At 37.6% G+C, this 19,985-nt stretch overlaps 1 protein-coding gene across 2 annotated transcripts; it reads right to left on the reverse strand.

Moving 5' to 3' along the window:
* Positions 1–278: 278 nt before the first annotated feature.
* Positions 279–19,225, reverse strand: LOC144661094 (uncharacterized). 2 transcript variants are annotated; one of them, XM_078521800.1, is made up of 20 exons: positions 19,159–19,225; positions 15,143–15,212; positions 14,622–14,789; positions 13,938–14,051; positions 13,671–13,835; positions 12,907–13,020; positions 12,430–12,594; positions 11,835–11,948; positions 11,567–11,731; positions 10,859–10,972; positions 10,592–10,756; positions 10,005–10,118; positions 9,735–9,899; positions 7,951–8,064; positions 6,921–7,034; positions 6,262–6,375; positions 5,483–5,599; positions 5,084–5,259; positions 2,625–2,758; positions 279–537 (listed from the first exon to the last, which is right to left on the reverse strand). In XM_078521800.1, the coding sequence occupies exons 2-20, from the start codon at positions 15,198–15,200 to the stop codon at positions 534–536; spliced, it is 2,394 nt and encodes a 797-aa protein (XP_078377926.1). In that variant the 5' UTR covers positions 15,201–15,212; positions 19,159–19,225; the 3' UTR covers positions 279–533. The 2 variants fall into 2 exon arrangements, with proteins under 2 accessions (XP_078377926.1, XP_078377927.1); XM_078521801.1 differs by lacking the exons at positions 10,005–10,118; positions 10,592–10,756.
* Positions 19,226–19,985: the final 760 nt, after the last annotated feature.

Genomic DNA, 19,985 nt, shown 5'->3' on the forward strand with positions numbered 1-19,985 from the left:
TCTGGTAAGTCGCGAATATTATTGACGTCATAATACTGCTGAAAAGTGAACAGCGACAAGCTTTGAAGGCGGGAAAGGTAAAGATGAGGTTGGAACTTAATTACCATTCAATTCAACCAACAAATAAAAATTATTCCAAGCTTATTAAAACGACACATGTTGTAATCTGCAGAGACGGAATGGAAAAAAGTGTCATTTTAATAGGATGATTTTTGTCTAATAAATGAAAAACCAATTTTACGCATACCAAAATATTCCACAAGAGAAATTCGAATGACTGGTGGACAAATCCTTATTAATTTAAGTAAGACTGTGACACTGGTCGTGAAACCAAACTTTTTGCATACCAAGAAATGACGGAAGACAATTTGTTCCCTGCTTCCCTTTTATAACGTACTGTTTATTTCAATATTCCAACCGTATTACATTTATTTAGTACCCTTATTGAAAATCGTTTTGAAACCTTCGATTTTCTATTTAGAACCCTTATACAACCAGGACAACGTTGCTGTGTTTCGTCGTTCCTCTTCTGTTTACCTGAAGAAACAACATAGAATGTTGGCTTTGATAGGACGTCTTGATACGTACTGCATTCACAAAGACTAACCCTTGATGCAATCCGTTTACTTTGCAAAAAAACTTACATACATTGTCTGATAAAATTTTGTCCTTGCAATTCTTTATAACTGGTTATGATTGTCTATAACGAATTCATAAAAAAACATGGTCTGACACAATAAACACTACGGGAAAAGGTTATTAGTAGTATAGGAGGGTCCAGGGTCCGGGGGAATATTATTAACTTGCGGGGAATAAATGAACGCCGATGACGTCATAAACTCATGAATAAAATGCGGTGGATTTAATTAAATTGTGGGTGTTCTATTTTTATCCTGGTTGGTATAACCGGTTTGACAGGATTCAAAGCAGCGGTTTAACGTATTGCGCAATTTATTTTTCATTTTATTCAAAATCACTAAACCATACTGATTTATTATACAAGCCTCTTTTCGAATAAATTAAATACAGCCGACATTATTGTTTTCGAAAAATGGTTTTATACTCGATACGCTTGAGTGAACTCAATGATAAAAAGCGCTTAAAATTTAGTCCTAGGCAAAAACGTTTTTAAAATTCTATCTTCTCCACCACCACAATTCTATTTTTTGAGTCCACCACCTGCACCGTCAACGCCACCACAATCTATTTTTATTTCCACCACCACCACAATTCTATTGTTTAACTCCACAACCACCACCGCCACCATTATCTATTGTTTAACTCTACCACCACCACAACCCCCACCGCCACCACAATTCTATTGTTTAACTCCTCCTCCATTCTATTGCTTAACTCTTTCACCACCACTACCTCCTCCTCAATTCTATTGTTTTTTCTTCTCCTCCTCCTCAACTCTATTGTTTTTCTCCTCCTTCTCCTCCTCCTCCTCCTCCTCCTCCTCCTCCTCCTTCTCCTCCTCCTCCTCCACAAATCTATTGTTTTCTCCTGCTCCTCCTCCTCCACCTCCTCCTCCTTCTCTTCCTCCTCAATGATATTGTTTTCCTCCTCCTCCTCCACAATTCTATTGTTTGCTTCTCCTCCTTCTCCTGCTCCACCACCACCACAATGCTATCGTTTAAGGTACAAGAAAAGATTCTCAGTTCCTTTCTTTTGCTTGGTAGCCTCGCTAACATTGTGGTGGTGGTGGAGGAGGAGGAGCAGGAGAAAACAATAAAATTAAACAAACAATAAAACAATAGAATTGTGGAGAAAAAGGAAAACAATACAATTAAGGAGAAGCCGGGTGAGGAGGAGGAGAGAAGCAATAGAATTGAGGAGGAGGAGGAGGTAAACAATAGATTGTGTTGGCGGTGGTGGTGGTGGAGTTTAACAATAGCATTGTGGTGGTGGTGGTGGTGACGGAGTATACAATCATTGTTCGAAAACAATAAGGTCGGCAGTATTTAATTTATGCGAAACAAGGCTTGCATAAAAAGTCTGTATGTTTAAGTGATTTTGAATAACATGAAAAAAATGCGCAATACGTTAAACCGCTGCTGTGAATCCTGTCAAACCGGTTATATCAAGCAGGATAAAAATAGAACACCCACAATTTAATTAAATCCACCGCATTTTATTTAAGAGTCTATATCGTCATCGGCGTCAATTTACTCCCCCGCAAAAAACAGGAGCGACCGGTCCCTCTTATACTAGTATTATTTTCCGCCAATCGGATAGAAAAGACAAAGGCGACGACGCTCTCTGCTGAACTTGTTAATCTTGGATCTATTTTGGGTTGCTTGCTTTGCCTCTAACAAATGTGAAATTAAAGGATGGCCGGGTGTTTTTTTTAGGGTTGTTACCACAGACTCAAACCGGAGGCCAACCACTTGCTGATTATTAACAAACAATTTCAACATGAGACTTGCTAAGAGCCAAAAAGTTGCCAGTACGCAAAGGAAAGCATTTCCAACCAGCAAAAAGTCTGAAATTTATATTTTGTAGGTTTTGCAAAGTATTGGAAAAAATGCGTCTGTTAGCACAGCAAGGAATAAAAGTTATTTTTTTCAGTTTTTCAGTATTGAACACTGTTGACTCTGAAGCCTTGTGTGTCAATCCATTACCTGGTGTAAACAAAGTTGGTGCCTTCTTCTCCCACACCATGACCCTGATAATTAGTCTTGCAGTTTGATGATGCACCATATAGCTTGAAATCAACTGGCTTTCCATCACTTGATGTGATACATCTGTTCACGCCCTATACAACAAAAAATTAGAGATTAATACACGAAACGGTTAATCGATCGGCCCTCTGTCGATGAGGAGTAGGTGTACGCGGGCTACTTCGGTCTGAGCGATAATTGGTGCTTTTAAAAAATGTTTATGTAAAATGTTTATTTGATTATATCGGGATGGGCACTATCAAGGCATTTTTGCTTGGAGTTGATGGGAATTAAAGGAAGAAATAATGTGATAATAGGATCAAAGAAGATACTGTGTTCAACATAATAACCGACATTGACAAAGTAACCATTTTAATAACCAGAAGCATGTAGTTTTTTCTCCCAACTTAAGCGTATTCCTCACATGTGACAAAACGTTTTGCTTGAAGTTCAATTTCAATTTCCAAACACACTTGCTATGTGATTTGCTACACCAAACACACTTGCTACGTGATTTGCTACACCAAACACGCTTGCTACGTTATTTGCTACACCAAACACACTTGCTGCGTTATTTGCTACACCAAACACACTTGCTACGTAATTTGCTACACCAAACACACTTGCTACGTAATGTGCTACACCAAACACACTTGCTACGTAATGTGCTACACCAAACACACTTGCTACGTTATTAACCGTGCGAAGCCGGTTCATAATCTGGCTGGCATTTTTTTGTCGTTTTTTTTGTTGTTGTCGGTAAATCGTTCCAGACCAACGCGGCCCAGCCGGCTCCTTTGTCACGGTCACGCAAGATTTGATGACCGCTTGGACATGTCCAAGCTATTTAAAAACTACCAATATGTCAGACCCATGCCACGCGATCGCTCGCCTGTAGCTATAAATAATCATTCACCTATTTTAAAAATATTTACGAACACTCTACGCTCTGTGTGAAATAGTTATTTTTGTGTTATTTAGGCGTTTGGCTAGGAGCGAGTACAAGTCGAACAATTTTCCCGGAATGTGTTAAATATTGCAAAACAACGACTTGTTTTCTGGATATTCCAATTTTTGTTTTGAGTTTATTCAGGGAATCGAAACGTACATTGCAAGCTCAGCAAGAATGTGTCAAGGCACGGAATACACGTCATCGCGCCAGGGGAATTACCTTCGCAGTCATGCTCTATTTACAGCTAATTCGAGAAAGCTTGTCGGAAAGACTACTCTTTATTTTGGTGTGAAATGGACTTCTTTTAATGCCATTCATGAACTTGTTTGGGTTTATTTAACATTCTGAAAAAAAAAATAAATATTTGCATGCGTAAGCAGGCATTTATCCGGCCAGGCGTGCTGAAGGAAATTTATGTCACGCACACTCCGTGACTGACCCAAACACGACTTGTGTGTTTCTCATCAAGTGACTGCTTTTCTAAAGATTTTTTACTGTGTGGCGCTTTGCCTTTCTAGCCAAAGAACTGAAAGAGGTGGTCAAACACTAACCGCACGGTTATAAACTGCTTGCAGATTCTTGTTTTCTTCACCAAACACACTTGCTACATAATTTGCTACACCAAATTGATTGCACATGAAAGTAGTGCAACACGAGCTGTCCTTTCACTTGTAACTGTACGAGCATCTTGGCACTTTCACAACAAGTCACGGTCGCCAACCACCTACTCTACTGTTAAGTCTGCGTCGAGCCACTGCTGGGGCTTATTCCAGGATTCTGTAGCATTAAGTGACTAGGAGTATATCTACTCCCCCTGGATAGGATACTGGTCCATTGCGGGATTGCTATTGAGTAAACCTCCAGTCTTAAATTCGCCGGTTCCTTTTTATACGCCTGGCTGAGAGGGGCAGTGTGAGAGTAAAGTGCCGAAGAAAACAACGCAGTGCCCCAGCCAGGGCTCGAACCCGCTCGATCTGGAGTCCAGTGCGCTTACCATTAGGCCACCGCGTCTCCCAAAACCACCTATTCTACCATTAAATGTCACCATTAATAAGCGAATATTGATCAAAAGAGTGGAATATCTGGCTCTAAGCTCTGAAGGAAGAGAACGTACTTTGGACTGCCGACATAATTTTGATTCCCTTTATTTTGACAGACTACTCTTTTTGTGGCTTCCATAATGATTGAACTAATAGAGTCATGAACAGATAATATTCTAACAGATATCATGCATGGGAGATTTCGTCTCATGAAACACTGGTATTTGACCAACGCTGTTGAATGGATATCCTCCACCATGCAAACCTTGCCAATCTTCCATCATGATTTCGATGTTGAGAAAGGAATCACAGCAATTTAGTGTTGTGAATTTAAACGCTTAAACCCGGAATTCAGACTCCAAGTTAGCGCACATTATACAAATAATCTCATATAAAAAATTGTGGAAGAGTAATCAGGTTTTCCTCACCCGGATGGCAAAGATCTTGTAGCCGTCTTGCTCCGCTGCAACTTTGCACATGCGATAAACCTTCTCAATATCAGGATTTTCAGTGTTGATGCCCTTGATTGTTGCAAACCTAAATCCGAGAGCCTTTTTCGTTTGCTTTTTGTGTTCATTGAAACATCCCTCGGAATTCCATTTCACTGTAAGAAAGATAATAATATAGCAGACACTGATAAGACAGATCGCTTTTTAAGATTGTTTTGTTGTGGCACAAGGGCCCTGTGAAAACTAGTTACTTATTCCAGGGAACTCAAGTGTTGATTGATAAAAGAAAAGGCCGCGATGAGTTTAAAAAAGAAACCAAAAAAATTAAGATTGTTCTCTCATAGTTTGCGGGTTACAGTGTAAGATGTAATATTTTACCTTCTTGGCAATTGTCTCCTTTGTAACCCTCAGCACAGTTGCACGTGTAGCTTCCAGGAGGAGAATTAACACAAGTACCGCCATTGGCACAAGGATTGTTCTTGCACTCATCAATATCTGGGTAAATAAGGATCAGTATAAAATTATTGTACAGCCTGTTTTCGTCCATAACGTATGTATATGTTGTAAAGAAAGTCCAACAGCACGTACAGTTTACTTAGTATCATTTAAGATGAACGAATGTCCTTACTGACGGTCATTCCCCGGCATTGCATTCTGCGCATAATTTCAGGCGTGATTGGCGCGCGCACATTAAAAAATGGCGGCTTTTTTCTTCACGTAATTTTCTCGAAAACAACTATGGCGACCTATCATGTTTTCTGTTGTTTTGAATTGAGTATTTAGTTTCTTTCTGTAGAATTAATGTGGACCAATTCTCAGTGATAAAATAAGGAATAATCGTCGAAACCGTGAATTTAGCAAGCAATCATGACTATAATTATGGTGATATTATTAGGATTTATTGGGTATAAACAAGGTGTTGTTGCTACTAAACGAGCATGGGCACCCCCATTTTTATTTCAAAATTTAAGTTCCTATAACATTAAAAATCAATAACTAAAATTTGACAATAATCTCAGTGCAGGTTCTATTTCAGTGGAATAATCTTAAACATCGAGGATTGGACAGCAAAAGTTGAACCAACAATTTTTCTACTGTTTTCGCATAAATAGATTTACTTTATATTCCACTCTCGATGCAATCTACGATTTCCTTACCAGTTTCACAGTTTGTTCCTTCAAAGCCAGCAGGACATTCACAAGTGTATCGTCCAACTTCATTGTGGCAGGTAGCACCATTGGCACAAGGGTTGCCAGTGCATTCGTTGACGTCTGCGGGAAACAAGTTCCTCATTAGCAATACTTTGGGTCTATTCAGGTATTGCAGCTGTCCAGCCATCAATTTTTCGTGATATCCAGTTTCATGCGGTTACTCATACTTACATAAAAATGATATATTTGTCTCCACGTCCCAACACACAGTATAATGGACTAAATATTTCCAACATAAATTTTTCCCTGTTTACGAAGGCAGATGCAATATTTGTTGTTCGTCTTCAAATACTGTCGGACTCACGGCAATTAAAAGCTTATTGATTTTTTAAGCTTTGTCTAGAACAAAAGGCTCAAAGTTCGTTTAAAGCTTTTCGAAACAATATTTATCTTAGTTTCCGTAAACAATATAGTAGCCTTGAATGCAATGTTTTTTACCATTGCACTTAAAATTCTTTAAATACCAAAAATAGGCTGTAGCCATTAGCACTTGGAATTGCTAACCTCAGAGAAGAATAAAAATCTCAGCAGAAGTAAAGTCCCATCTTTTGAACTGATTTTAACATAAATCATGTGTATTTGGTAGTTTTCCATGTATTTCTCACCTTCTTCACATTGTTTTCCTGTGTAACCGTCCTTGCACTTGCATGAATATCCTCTCGCTTGGTTCACACATTCTCCTCCATTTTTACAAGGGCTTGATTCACATTCGTTGATGTCTGGAATCAACAATTGAGAACGATGAACCTGGCCAATCCACACCATTATTCCTTAGGACACTCGTTTTTTTTTTAACAACTGTAACGTAACATTCCGTTACGACTTCCTCAGAAACTGATAGCCCCCTACCCCCCAAAGCAATGTTGCTCAATAGACGGCAACGGGAGGCACTGTTTTTCCAAGGTACACAACATTGTAATGAGGAAGGGGAGAATTTCGAATTTTCCCCCCTGTTTCAAGTGTGAAAACGGCAATTGTCCCAAGAAATGTGGCGTGTATTGTAGCTACATACCGACATGGACAGAACGTTGTGTTCTTTCTTTCTTTGTTGTTGTGCTTTGTAGCTCACACTGTCTGGTTACAAATACGGTACTCAAGTGTTTGTGTTGGGTAATCTTGCTGTTTTGTCAGTTGTGTAAACCAGGCTTTAATTAATTGTTTATATTTTCCAACTAGCATTTTGCAAGCGAATTTACTTAAAATTTATCTAGTTTAAAAGGAAATATAAATTCTAGAATTGAAAACACGTCTTAGGAAATATTCGACCGGCGTACAACAAAAACACTATATAGCTAGAAATTTTGTTCGAGAGCGCGCCCTCTTATTGGCTAATTCGAGGCCACATAAATTCTAACAATGAAAACTGTTTCCCGCCAAGTCTTTGAGCAGGCAACATTGCAAAAGCTCTGACGTCATAGGTACATATTTTCGCAATGTTGCTCGCGAACGTTAAACGACGAGCACCATTTTTCTTAGTCTTCGTCGTGCTTTATAACAAAACACTCATGACTGATCGCTCGGGAAACAAGTAAATTTTTCCCCTTGAGTTTCAATGAGATTCTCGGGAAACAAAATTAACTGTTTCCCTCGGGAACAGTCATTAAGTGTATAATAGAACATAGAGCTACACCACACCTTCATTGCAGTTTATTCCGTTCCATCCTGCAGGACATGGCTGACAGCTGTAACCATCCGCAGTCGTCTTACAACTGGCTCCATTCTTACACGGCGATGACGCACATTCATCAACTAAAAGATGAAAACATTCCCATATGTAACGTGCTATAAAAATTCTAATCCTGCAGGTCTGAAGCACTTTATTGGCACTGTGTTCAAGATGACAGAGAGTAGTTTTTTTTTCGTGTACATCTTTTGCAAGAAACAAAAACAAAAGAAAAACACGTCTAATTGAAGCTAAATCTCTACCCCTAAACAATGTAGCCATCTTACTTCAAGCAAATAGTGAACAACAAGAATATATAGTATACACGCTAACGTTGATAGCGGAGCTCCCGCGCGCGCCTTCGGCGCACGCGAGCGGAGCAACCATACCCATAGAAAATTTACAGAACCATGCTTTTGGTTTTTTTAGTGTCATCATGGCTAGCGGCATGGTTCGCCGGCGCGTACGACATACGTAACGTCGTGCAACATGTCGGCCATAGTTTGATGGTAGAAAGAGTGAAGCAAGACGGCCGTATAAAGGCGGCCTTTAAAATTGAAAGGGGTTTGACAAGAAAAACAAGAAGCAAAGAAACAAAATGTGGCTGAAAATTACGTGTTGAAAGTAATTGACCGCCAAAAAAGTGGACATTGAGAGCTATAATCGGTCGATGACTTTCGTGTCTATCTGTAGAGCTAGCGTCGTACATGAAGGAGCATTCGAAAGCTAAATCGGGTTTTACATAAGCTTCATCAGCAATGGATCTATCTAGAAACCAGAGCGCTGGCTAAAATCGAGTGCGTGGCTGCTTGTTCGCAAGAAAATGAAAAGCTTTTCAGATGTAACAGCACAAGTACATTTTTACCTGGATCAGTCTATATGTTCTGATATGTTATTTCTTTACTTCTTACATATAACTGCTTTTATTCTGCAATGCATGATTACGGAGCGATATAATAAACACATTTTAGTACTACGGGGTCAAAAAAAAAAAACCCTGACCCCTCTGGGATTTAAACTCACGGCATCCTGCGCCGCATACTGGCACCTTCTCGATTGAGCTAATCCGACAGGCTCAGTCATGTAGGACGAATATATCCTATATCAATGTAATAGATCTACTAAACTGCTGCAAAACTATAACAGGATCGTGAAACTATATTGAATTGCTAGAAATCAGATAATTAACTGTACTCTTAAGTAATTTTTCGTGCCATGAGTAATGACATTTGCCCTGCTTTAAAATTATTATTTTTGTCGTACCGCAGACATTCAGTTTAAGCGTGAGCGATTTAAATTTATCTTGCACCTATAAACCACCGTAAACATTAGTACTTTGGCCGCTTATTCGCCAGAATGAAAACATTGTAAGCTCTAGTGAAAATTAAATAAATGGGGAGCTCCGCTTTTAGGATGGCCTAAATCTATATATTACTTTCAACAATTATGTTGCCAAAAACATCTTCCCTTGTCTATCCACAAAATAAAAACAGATTTCTTACAGGGCGTTTTCAAAGACTCGTTCCCAGTCCCTACTTATTTGTTCCTAAAGGCAATAAAGGCTGGGGCGGAATTAGGCGAGGATTGCGGGGCAGGTTGGGAAGGGCCTTCCCTTGATGCAATGCGTTCTAATCAAAACCACCTCGGGAGCGACTGGGAACGAGTCTGGTGTTCTCACAGAATCACCACAAATCCACTTACTCAACTCATTTTAAGCAACTGAAAAATATTTACATATGAATGGAACATAGCTCACCGCAGTTAGCCCATTGTCCAGAGTATTTGGCAGTCAATGAACACCACAATCTGCTATGAGCAACCTTGGTACAGGAATTGTACGTCACCCCTCCATACACGAAAGGAAAAGCACAACAGCGGCCTTGAGCATTATCTGTCTTTTTTCCAGGTGGACATGGAATCTCTGTAGAATAATCAGCAGATCCGTTTTATGTTCTTCCGATTTATTTTCTCCGATTTATGTTAAGTGAAAACAACATAACAGCCACATTTAATTTGGAAATCTTACTTGTTTCGCAGTTTTGTCCATTAAACTCATCAGGACACTGGCACGAGTATGTGTCATCTCCAGTTACTGTACAGGTCGCTCCATTCTTGCATGGGTTGTTTGTACACGGATTCACTGTCAGAGGAAAAGCGAACTATGAATCAGGGAACACTGGAAAGATTCATATATTTTTTTAATTAATTAAGTCTATAAGATCCAATTTTACGTACCTTTTTGTAAGCCAAACTGATATTTTTAATTTAAATGGAAGTATCGCCTCTGTCTGTATTATATTAGTATTATGCTAAGTTAAAAACAGTACTTTACGTTATTAAAATCGAATTAAATTTATAAGTTCAATTAAGTTAAAAGTAAGATTTAAGAGAATTGTTTTTTTTAGAGTAGTTAGGTCTGCTATCGTGTCTTTGCAAACTACAAACAATCTGATGAAAAAAAAAACAAAGAAGAGAATTCTTAAACTGTTTACAACCAGCACGAGTTTACTCTTCGGTTTTTTTCTTATACGCGCATTTTTGGCTCTATCGCTAATCTTGTAGCTTACAAAAGTTATGAAATACAGGTTTTGTAACATTGGCCATTTTCTTTACCGCAGTTAGCCCATTGTCCAGAGTATTTGGCAGTCAGTGAACACCACAATCTGCTATGAGCAACCTTGGTACAGGAATTGTACGTCACCCCTCCATACACGAAAGGAAAAGCACAACAGCGGCCTTGAGCATTATCTGTCTTTTTTCCAGGTGGACATGGAATCCCTGTAGAATAATCAGCACATCCGATCTAGGTTCTACGTTTTACGGTCAAGATACTAAGAGTGGAAAACGACATGACAGCTATTGTTAATTTGGAAATTTTACTTGTTTCGCAGTTTTCTCCCATTATCCCATCAGGACACTGGCACGAGTATGTGTCATCTCCAGTTACTGTACAGGTCGCTCCATTCTTGCATGGGTTGTTGGTGCATGGATTCACTGTCAGAGGAAAAGCGAACTATGAATCAACACTGGAAAGGTTCATATCTTTTTTAATTAATAAAGTCTACAAGATCCAATTCTACGTACCTTTTTGTAAGAGAAACAGATATATTCGGTTTAAATCGGACTATAAACTTTGTCTGTATTATATTAGTATTACCAAGTTAAAAATAGTACTTTACATATATTAAAACTGAATAAGTTCAACCAAATAAAAACTAAGAGTTTGCAGAAGCTACGTATTTACAAGAAGCTGTAGACAAAGAAGAAACAAGTCTGCTTTCGCGTCTTTCCAAGCCATAAATAATCCTGATGAGGTTAAGATAAAATAAAAATGCTAAAACTGTTTACAAAAAGCCGTCAACTTTTGATCAGATAACAGTTCTCTCACTTTGTTGTTTTCTTTTTCGTTTCTTTTTTGTTTTCATTCGGAGACACTAGCATGGTTTTGCTACACTATTTATCCGAATGTTTAAAAAAAGTTTATTGAATGACTGTTTGATTCTCTCATTGTGTTTTTTATTTCTCTTATATACGTAGCTTACAAAAGTTATCAAATACAGGTTTTGTAACATTGGACATTTTCCTTACCGCAGTTAGCCCATTGTCCAGAGTATTTGGCAGTCAGTGAACACCACAATCTGCTATGAGCAACCTTGGTACAGGAATTGTACGTCACCCCTCCATACACGAAAGGAAAAGCACAACAGCGACCTTGAGCGTTATCTGTCTTTTTTCCAGGTGGACATGGAATCTCTGTGGAATAATAAGAACATCCAATTTCAGTTCTGCGTTCAACGGTCAAGACGCTAAAAGTGAAAAAACGAAATGACAGCCACATTTAATTTGGAAATCTTACTTGTTTCGCAGTTTTGTCCATTAAACCCATCAGGACACTGGCACGAGTATGTGTCATCTCCAGTCACTTTACAGGTCGCTCCATTCTTGCATGGGTTGTTGGTGCATGGATTCACTGTCAGAGGAAACGCAAACTCTAAATCAACACTAGAAAGGTTCATATCGATTTTTTTCATTTAATTAAGTCTATAAGATCCAATTCTACCTTCCTTTTTTTAGCGAAACTGATATATTTAGTTTAAATCGAGCTATAACCACTGTATTTTATTGCTTAGTTGAAACTACTACTTTACAGATATTAAAACTGAATAAGTTTAAATAAGTTAAAACTAAGAATTTGCAGAAGCTACGTATTTACAAAAAGCTGTAGAGAAAAAGGACCACATCCCGCTATCAAACCTTTGCAAGCTATAAATAATCCTGATGAAGTATAGATAAAATAAAAATCCTAAAACTGATCAACTTTTAATTAAGATAAAAGTATTCTTACTCTGATGTTTTTTTTCTTATACATGCTTTTTGTCGCTCTTTCGCCAATCCTGTAGTTTATTAAAGTCATCAAATACAGGTTTTGTAACATTGGACATTTTCCTTACCGCAGTTAGCCCATTGTCCAGAGTATTTGGCAGTCAATGAACACCACAATCTGCTATGAGCAACCTTGGTACAGGAATTGTACGTCACCCCTCCATACACGAAAGGAAAAGCACAACAGCGGCCTTGAGCGTTATCTGTCTTTTTTCCAGGTGGACATGGAATCTCTGTAGAATAATCAGCACATCCAATTCAGGTTCTACGTTTTCCTCTTAAGATACTATAGGGATTAAGCATGACGTTATACGGCAAACGCGAGCTTGCCTTTCATTTTACCCTTTTTATCGAATTCTAAATTAATCCCTCATAAAAATAGGGAAAAATAATTCACGTTTACGACAAACACAAAACAACTCATTTCCGCGTACGAATGCCAAGCGGCGACGGCAGAAGTTGAATTTTTGTCGTATCTGTCATGTTTAATCTCTCTAATAAGAGTGAAAACGAGAGGACGGCCATATTTAATTTTGAAATTTTACTTGTGTCACAATTGTTTCCTTCAAACCCATCAGGACACTGGCAATAGTATATGTCATCTCCAGTTACGGTACAGGTTCCTCCATTCTTGCATGGGTTGTTTGTACACGGATTCACTGTTAGAAGAAAATGAGTAACTTTGAATCAGGAAACAAAGGAAAGGTTCACATTGAATACAGTCTATAAGGTCCAATTCTACGTATCTTTTTTTAAACACAACTCAGATATGAAACTTAAATCAAACCAAAGCCTCTGGCTATATTAGTATTATAACCGCAGTAAGTAACAGTTTGAACAAGAAAGAGAATGAATGAACAAACACGAACGAGCAAACGAACGAATAAATGAATAAGCAATGAAGTGTCAAAGCCATTAAGCTTTGGTTAAACTTACTGGGGACACTAAGACTAAAATAAAAATAATGCTCTGAGTTAAAACTACTCAAATACTTCATCGCTTTTATTAAAACTAACTAAAAACTGAATAAAATTTACAAGTTGAAGTTAACTGAAATTCTTAGAATTTAAGTATTACAAGAAGCGGTAGAGAAAGAGGACCCCAGTCTGCAATCGTGTCTTTGCAAACAACAAATAACCTAATGATCATGAAGTAAAGACAAAGTCAAGAATCCTAAAACTGTTTACAGCAGGCTTATCAACTTTAAATTAAGATAAAGGTTCTATCATTGTGTTTTTTATTTCTCTTATATACGTAGCTTACAAAAGTTATCAAATACAGGTTTTGTAACATTGGACATTTTCCTTACCGCAGTTAGCCCATTGTCCAGAGTATTTGGCAGTCAATGAACACCACAATCTGCTATGAGCAACCTTGGTACAGGAATCGTACGTCACCCCTCCATACACAAAAGGAAAAGCACAACAGCGGCCTTGAGCATTATCTGTCTTTTTTCCAGGTGGACATGGAATCTCTGTGGAATAACAAGAACATCCAATTTCAGTTCTGCGTTCAACGGTCAAGACGCTAAAAGTGAAAAACGACATGACAGCCACATTTAATTTGGAAATCTTACTTGTTTCGCAGTTTTGTCCATTAAACCCATCAGGACACTGGCACGAGTATGTGTCATCTCCAGTTACTGTACAGGTCGCTCCATTCTTGCATGGGTTGTTGGTGCATGGATTTACTGTTCTAAAGAGGAAACGAGAAACATTGAATCAGTGAACACTGGGAAGGTTCATGTTTTTTTTTTCACTTATTCGTACATTTTCTACTCAAAATGATATATTCAGACTTTAAATCGGACTTTAACCTCCGTATTTTTATATTGCTAAGTTAAAAATACTACTAAACAGATATTTTGAATGTGTTCAACCAAGTAAACACTAAGAATTTGCAAAAGCTACGTATTTACAAAAAGCTGCAGAGAAAGAAGACCCCAGTCTGTTATCGTGTCTTTGCAAGCTATAAATAATTCTGATGATGTAAAGATAACATAAAAATCCTAAAACTGTTGACAACAGGCCGTCAACTTTTATCAGAAAAAAGTTCTCCACTCTGATGTTTTCTTTTTCTCTTCTTTTCGTTTTTGTTTTGGTTTGCATTTTTTGCTACTCTATTTATCCGAACGTTTAAATAAAGTTTATTGAATGACTGATTGATTTTCTTATACGTGCTTTTTGTCGCTCAATCACCAATCCTGTAGTTTATTAAAGTTATGAAATACAGGTTTTGTAACATTGGACACTTTCCTTACCGCAGTTAGCCCATTGTCCAGAGTATTTGGCAGTCAATGAACACCACAATCTGCTATGAGCAACCTTGGTACAGGAATTGTACGTCACCCCTCCATACACGAAAGGAAAAGCACAACAGCGGCCTTGAGCGTTATCTGTCTTTTTTCCAGGTGGACAGTCACTAATGACTTTAAGAAAGCAACAGCGTTTGATATTTATTTTGATCGTGTTATTTTGATGACAATGAGAGAGAAAGTAACCGCCGACTGATACAGCAGTTCCCTGGCACTTTTAAGGAAGCACAACTCGACACACGTTTTTAAGATCATCTCATACTAATGCTAACCATCCTGTTTCTGTTTGGTAAATGACGACTTTGAATTTTAAAGAAATAATTCTCAAATGGGACAAGAATGGGTCTGACTATTCAGCTTGTTATGCAACCTGGTGAGTTGCGCCGCTATCAACTGGGGCAACTCCACGAATGAGTCACAAATGGAATGAAAACATCTTTTTTCATAGAAGAGTTATTTATGCTTACCAGAAACCACAATCACGCTCCAAATGAGTAGCGTGTGGATACAACTAGAGGATCTCATAATCTTTTTTAGCTAAAACATTGAAAAAAAAGGACTGATTAGTTTAGAAAAGTTGACATATATTCACCTCTGCTTTGCTGGTTTATTTCCATCACGTTTTTTAAGTTACCTTTGTACTTTACTAGCGAAAGCGAAAAAATAGGAATATGTCTTTCTGGCAATGCCATTAATAATTCATCAAGTTAAAATGAAGAAAATCATAACCGTGAAGGAGGTTTGGATACCTGGTATTAATTAGCATAGATATTAATGATTTTATTTATCCGTTTACTTCGTTGTTTTTGTTTCAATTGAGAAAATATATATCAAACACTCAAGACACTGTCTCATCGGCTATCCAAACACTCCCTAGAATTTCGTCAAAACTACTCCGCTGCGCGTCGTATTTTAACTCTCTTCTCGGTGTTTGAATGTCCCGATGAAACACTGTCTCTTGTGTTTGATATATTACATAAGCCTATGTAGGTGAATGCCTGTGAAAAATAGTATTTGAAATTATGTCCACGTTGTTTTGTATTGTCTTGGATATTACTGTTTCTGTAAGGCTTTGAATGCCAATTTGAAAATAATTTCATCAGTATATCCTATTGGTTGCCTCGGTAAACTTTAATTCTAAACTTTGTTGTATCCACCACTTTGATGTGATCAAACTTAGGGCCCAGCTCCGTAAGAACAAAAAGAGTTACCGTTGATAGCACTGATGGTTGCGTGGTGTGTAATAATGGGCCAGAGACCCATTCCCTACGGCAGTCCGGGGTCATCCTCTCTGGAAAATTCTGAAAACCTAGACAAGGTCTTATGCTATTTGGTGCATTTCAGAACACCTTTGAAGGCGCAGTTTGTTTTCACTTTCCAACCATCGTGGAGCCATGTTTTGAATTTGCATTGTCGTAGAACGTTTTGAGGTATTTTAGGGTCTTTTAGCATTTTGTACGGGGGAGACATTCATTCATTTATTTAGTTTCTGAAGGCAGGGGTGCTTGATGCACAATCGTGGTAATATTTTATATTAATGCTGTTAAACTTAAATTCTTTTTGTACGGGAATGGTATTCGAAATATGATAAATTTGTTAAACGTGTTTTTGTTTTGCTGTATGGATTTAACGCTGTTTTGTTTCTGTTTTTTTTTTTTCACTGAAAGCGTATCTTTAATTTTCCGACACATCTCTCAAAGGCCAGTAGTTTCTGCGTTTCGGGCCAAAACCCGACCTACGTATTCCCCTTTTATAAATGCCATTGAACTTCCAGTGTACTGTGACTGAATGAAGCTCATTTTCCTTTCATTTTGGCATGCAAAAGTAATTTCATTCATGGTTTTGGTATTTTCCTAAAAGAAGCGCCCAAAAGGGTTTTCCTGAGAAAATCAAGTGATTATTAATGGGGCCGAACCGTTTAAAGAGTCTCACGACTTAACCGTAGTGATAAATAGTTGTTTTTTACAGGCTTTTGCAAAATATTTCTCCCCATTCATTTTATCCATATTTATTGTCCAATCAAACAATGCTCTTTGAGTCAAATACCCGAGCTGCAATCATTCGTTCGACAGATAAGTATTATAAGTTACAATTTCAATTTAATTGGACTGAGTTTAAGTTTACTTTTATTAAATATGACAACCTTGCTTATTCAGAGTCTTACCTCCCCAGACGCTTGATTGAACTAAAAGTGTTTTAGTCTCATAGGTCCAACTAATTACAACTCTAGCGGCATTTGTTTGATTTACGAAACACCGACATTTTTCAGAGAGCTTTTCGTTACCACGGTTTCAACGACGATTAAAGATTGAAGACCAAGTAAGAAAAAAAGGGACTGAGAAAGCTCCTCATCTTGCATTTTGCGACTGGTTTCTATAAATAAGGGTGTGTTTATGATTCCTTATGTATCATTGCGTAAGTGTGCATAGGGTTAGACAATAGAAAATGGCCCACTTGTCTCGACTGTTTATTACAAGCAATTTAATTGATAAAAGTAGTATTTAAACTAATTTATCTGCCCATAGAGTATGTTATTTTTATGGTAAGTGTAAGAACAAATTATTGATAAAACTTTGTTCATCAATGTTCCGCCGGTAGCTGCTGGTCAATGTGAGTTTAGTAATCTAGAATTCCTGATCCGCCAATTTGTTTTGCAGACTGAATAACCACATTCTGCCTAATCTTGATGATTATTCCGAACATACTGATAAAATGCTTGCTTCATGTATGGACAAACTAATCATTACAAATACACAACAAACAGCAGGCTACTCCATGTATGCCGGGGGAAACTAATTACGACAATACAAAACCAACACAGCAGGTTTTACTTCCCGACTGTTATGATAAAGGAAACTGTTTTTCTTAACACCTGTTGAGATGGTTTTGTTTAAGCAGTTGCCATAATACGCTCTTCGTTCTGACCTAAAGGGAAATGGTCAATAAATGATTGCGTACTCTTGAACGCATTACATGATTATTTAATGCAATGATTTTTACGACTGAGGCAAATAAAAGTATCTTTGTGGGTATCAACACAGATCTATACTTAAAAATACGATATTTATTTTACGGTATAAAACAATGATAGAAGTTGACTTTCTAAATTAACGCGAATTGGAGGAAAAATTCTTTTGAAAAAAGGAAATTAACGCACGAGAGAGGGCAAATTTTCAAAATGAAAAAAATTAACGCGATTAGTGAAGTACAAAAAATAACTGATGCCCAACCGTTCCTGTGAAAGCAAGAATGAATTAGAAATATTGAAGATGACATGTCTTTTAGGCTTTTACAATGTTCAAAGTGAATATTAAAAAAGTGTGCAGAAAAGAAATTGTCTCCTAGTTGTTATATGTGTTCGGACAGTATCCAGAATTTCGGGTGAAATTTAGGTCTCGTATAAATTAACGCTCCACTTACATAATGTCGCTCTGATATTAACGCTTACAAAAATTAACGCGAGTTTTGAGAATTCTTGTTAGTTTCATTGAGCGTTAATTTCCTACAATAAGGTACCTTAGCACCCCGTGCAAATTGTCATATTGTTGAATGTTAAAATGGGTTAATAGCGAAGCACGGTGGGGCAGCAAGAAAGGTCGAAGAAGGGGAAAGGAAGGTCGCTCTAGGCATAGAAAAAAAAAAAAACCGGAACCTCAGTATAATGCCAACTACAGCGGCATATGTTTGATCAGTACGAAACTACAGCGTCAAAGATCATTAGATATTGAGGGCCAAGGAGCGAAAAATAAGACAGTGGTAAAAAATCTGTATGCAAACTATGCCTCTTCCTCTGGCAGAAGAATTTTGCTATCTTTGAATGAATTGATAGAGTACGAGAATTTATACCGTAGAATCACAACATTTCGGCTGACGATTCTTTGACGCCTCCTCTTTAAACAGGTGTCGGGATTTAGCCGATATGCTTCAGTTTCGGTTTCAAAATATAATCCCTAACGCTATTTGATCCGGGAGAACTGGGTCGCTGAATTTCTATTGAACGCTGATCAAAAAATTCCGCAACACCTCTCAGGGCCATCATTTCCTGAGTTTCTTGCAGCCATTTACTTTGCAGACCAAACCCCTGACTCACGCGCAATTCCTTTTTATAAATGCCACGCCACTACCATTGAACTGAATAGAGCTTATTTTCGTTTGGTTTTTGGCATACAAAAATAATACATGGTTTTGGCATTTCCCTACAAATAAGCGCCTGAGAGGCTCGTCCTGAGAAAATTAAGTTAAAAAGAAGATATGCTTTTTATCAAGTCTTCGTTACTTGAGCTGACGACTAAACCGCAATGATCAATAGTTATTTTTTTTAGTTCACAGGTTTTCGCAAATTATTTTTCCCCGCCATCCATTTTATCCATATCTATTACCCAATCATCGTTTTTGGGTCAAACACACAAGCTGCAATCACTCGTTCGACAGATACATATTTTAAGTTGCAAATTCCGTTTACGTTGACATAATTTTAGCTTACCTTTACTAAAGATAACAACGTTGTTACTTCAGAGTCTCGCCTTTCCAGAAGCTTGATTGAAATAAGTTTTTTAGTTGATAAGTTACACTAATGATAACTTAGGCGGCATTTGTTTCATTTCGAAACTGCGACATTTTCCCCCAGATCTTTCCGTTACCACGGTGTCAAGGGCCATTTATTATTAAATTAAATATAATAAGTTTGATTTATTTGTTACTGGCACGATTTAATCTGTATTTAGAGGGGTTTAGAAACGATATACGATCAAGAAACGGAATGTCCGGTTGGTCAAAAGTACCTACATTGTCAAACTTCACTCTGAATTCAAACACGTAAGAAATTCAATTAGTTTGGATTTTAAATGAGGAAATTGTAGCCTAATAAGCACTTTGTTCCTAATTTTGTTAATTTCAAACATACTAATTAAAGGACGCCCCATGCATGGAAAAACTAATCACGGCATTACAATTATAAAACAAACACCACGCTGCTCCATGTGTGGGGAAAACTTATTACGAAAATACTAAATAAACACAGCAGGTTTTACATCCCGACTTTTGATCACGGATAAAAAAGGAAACTGTTTTTCTTAACACCTGTTGAGATGTCTTTAAACGTATTACACGATCCTTTATGTAATAGTTGAAAACTGAAACAAATATGAGCATCTCTGTGGGTATCAACACCGATACTTGAATTTAACAGCAATTATTAAATTTTCAGCCACGGATATTGCATTTCTAGCATTCTGATTGGTTCACTCAATCCCGGTTGTCAGCTCGTATACCTTAGTTTGACCTTATTTGGAAAATGATTGCGTTACTGTT

Source organism: Oculina patagonica, chromosome 7 (assembly GCF_052425735.1).
Source record: "Oculina patagonica isolate OP01 chromosome 7, crgOcupat, whole genome shotgun sequence".
NCBI lineage: Eukaryota > Metazoa > Cnidaria > Anthozoa > Scleractinia > Oculinidae > Oculina > Oculina patagonica.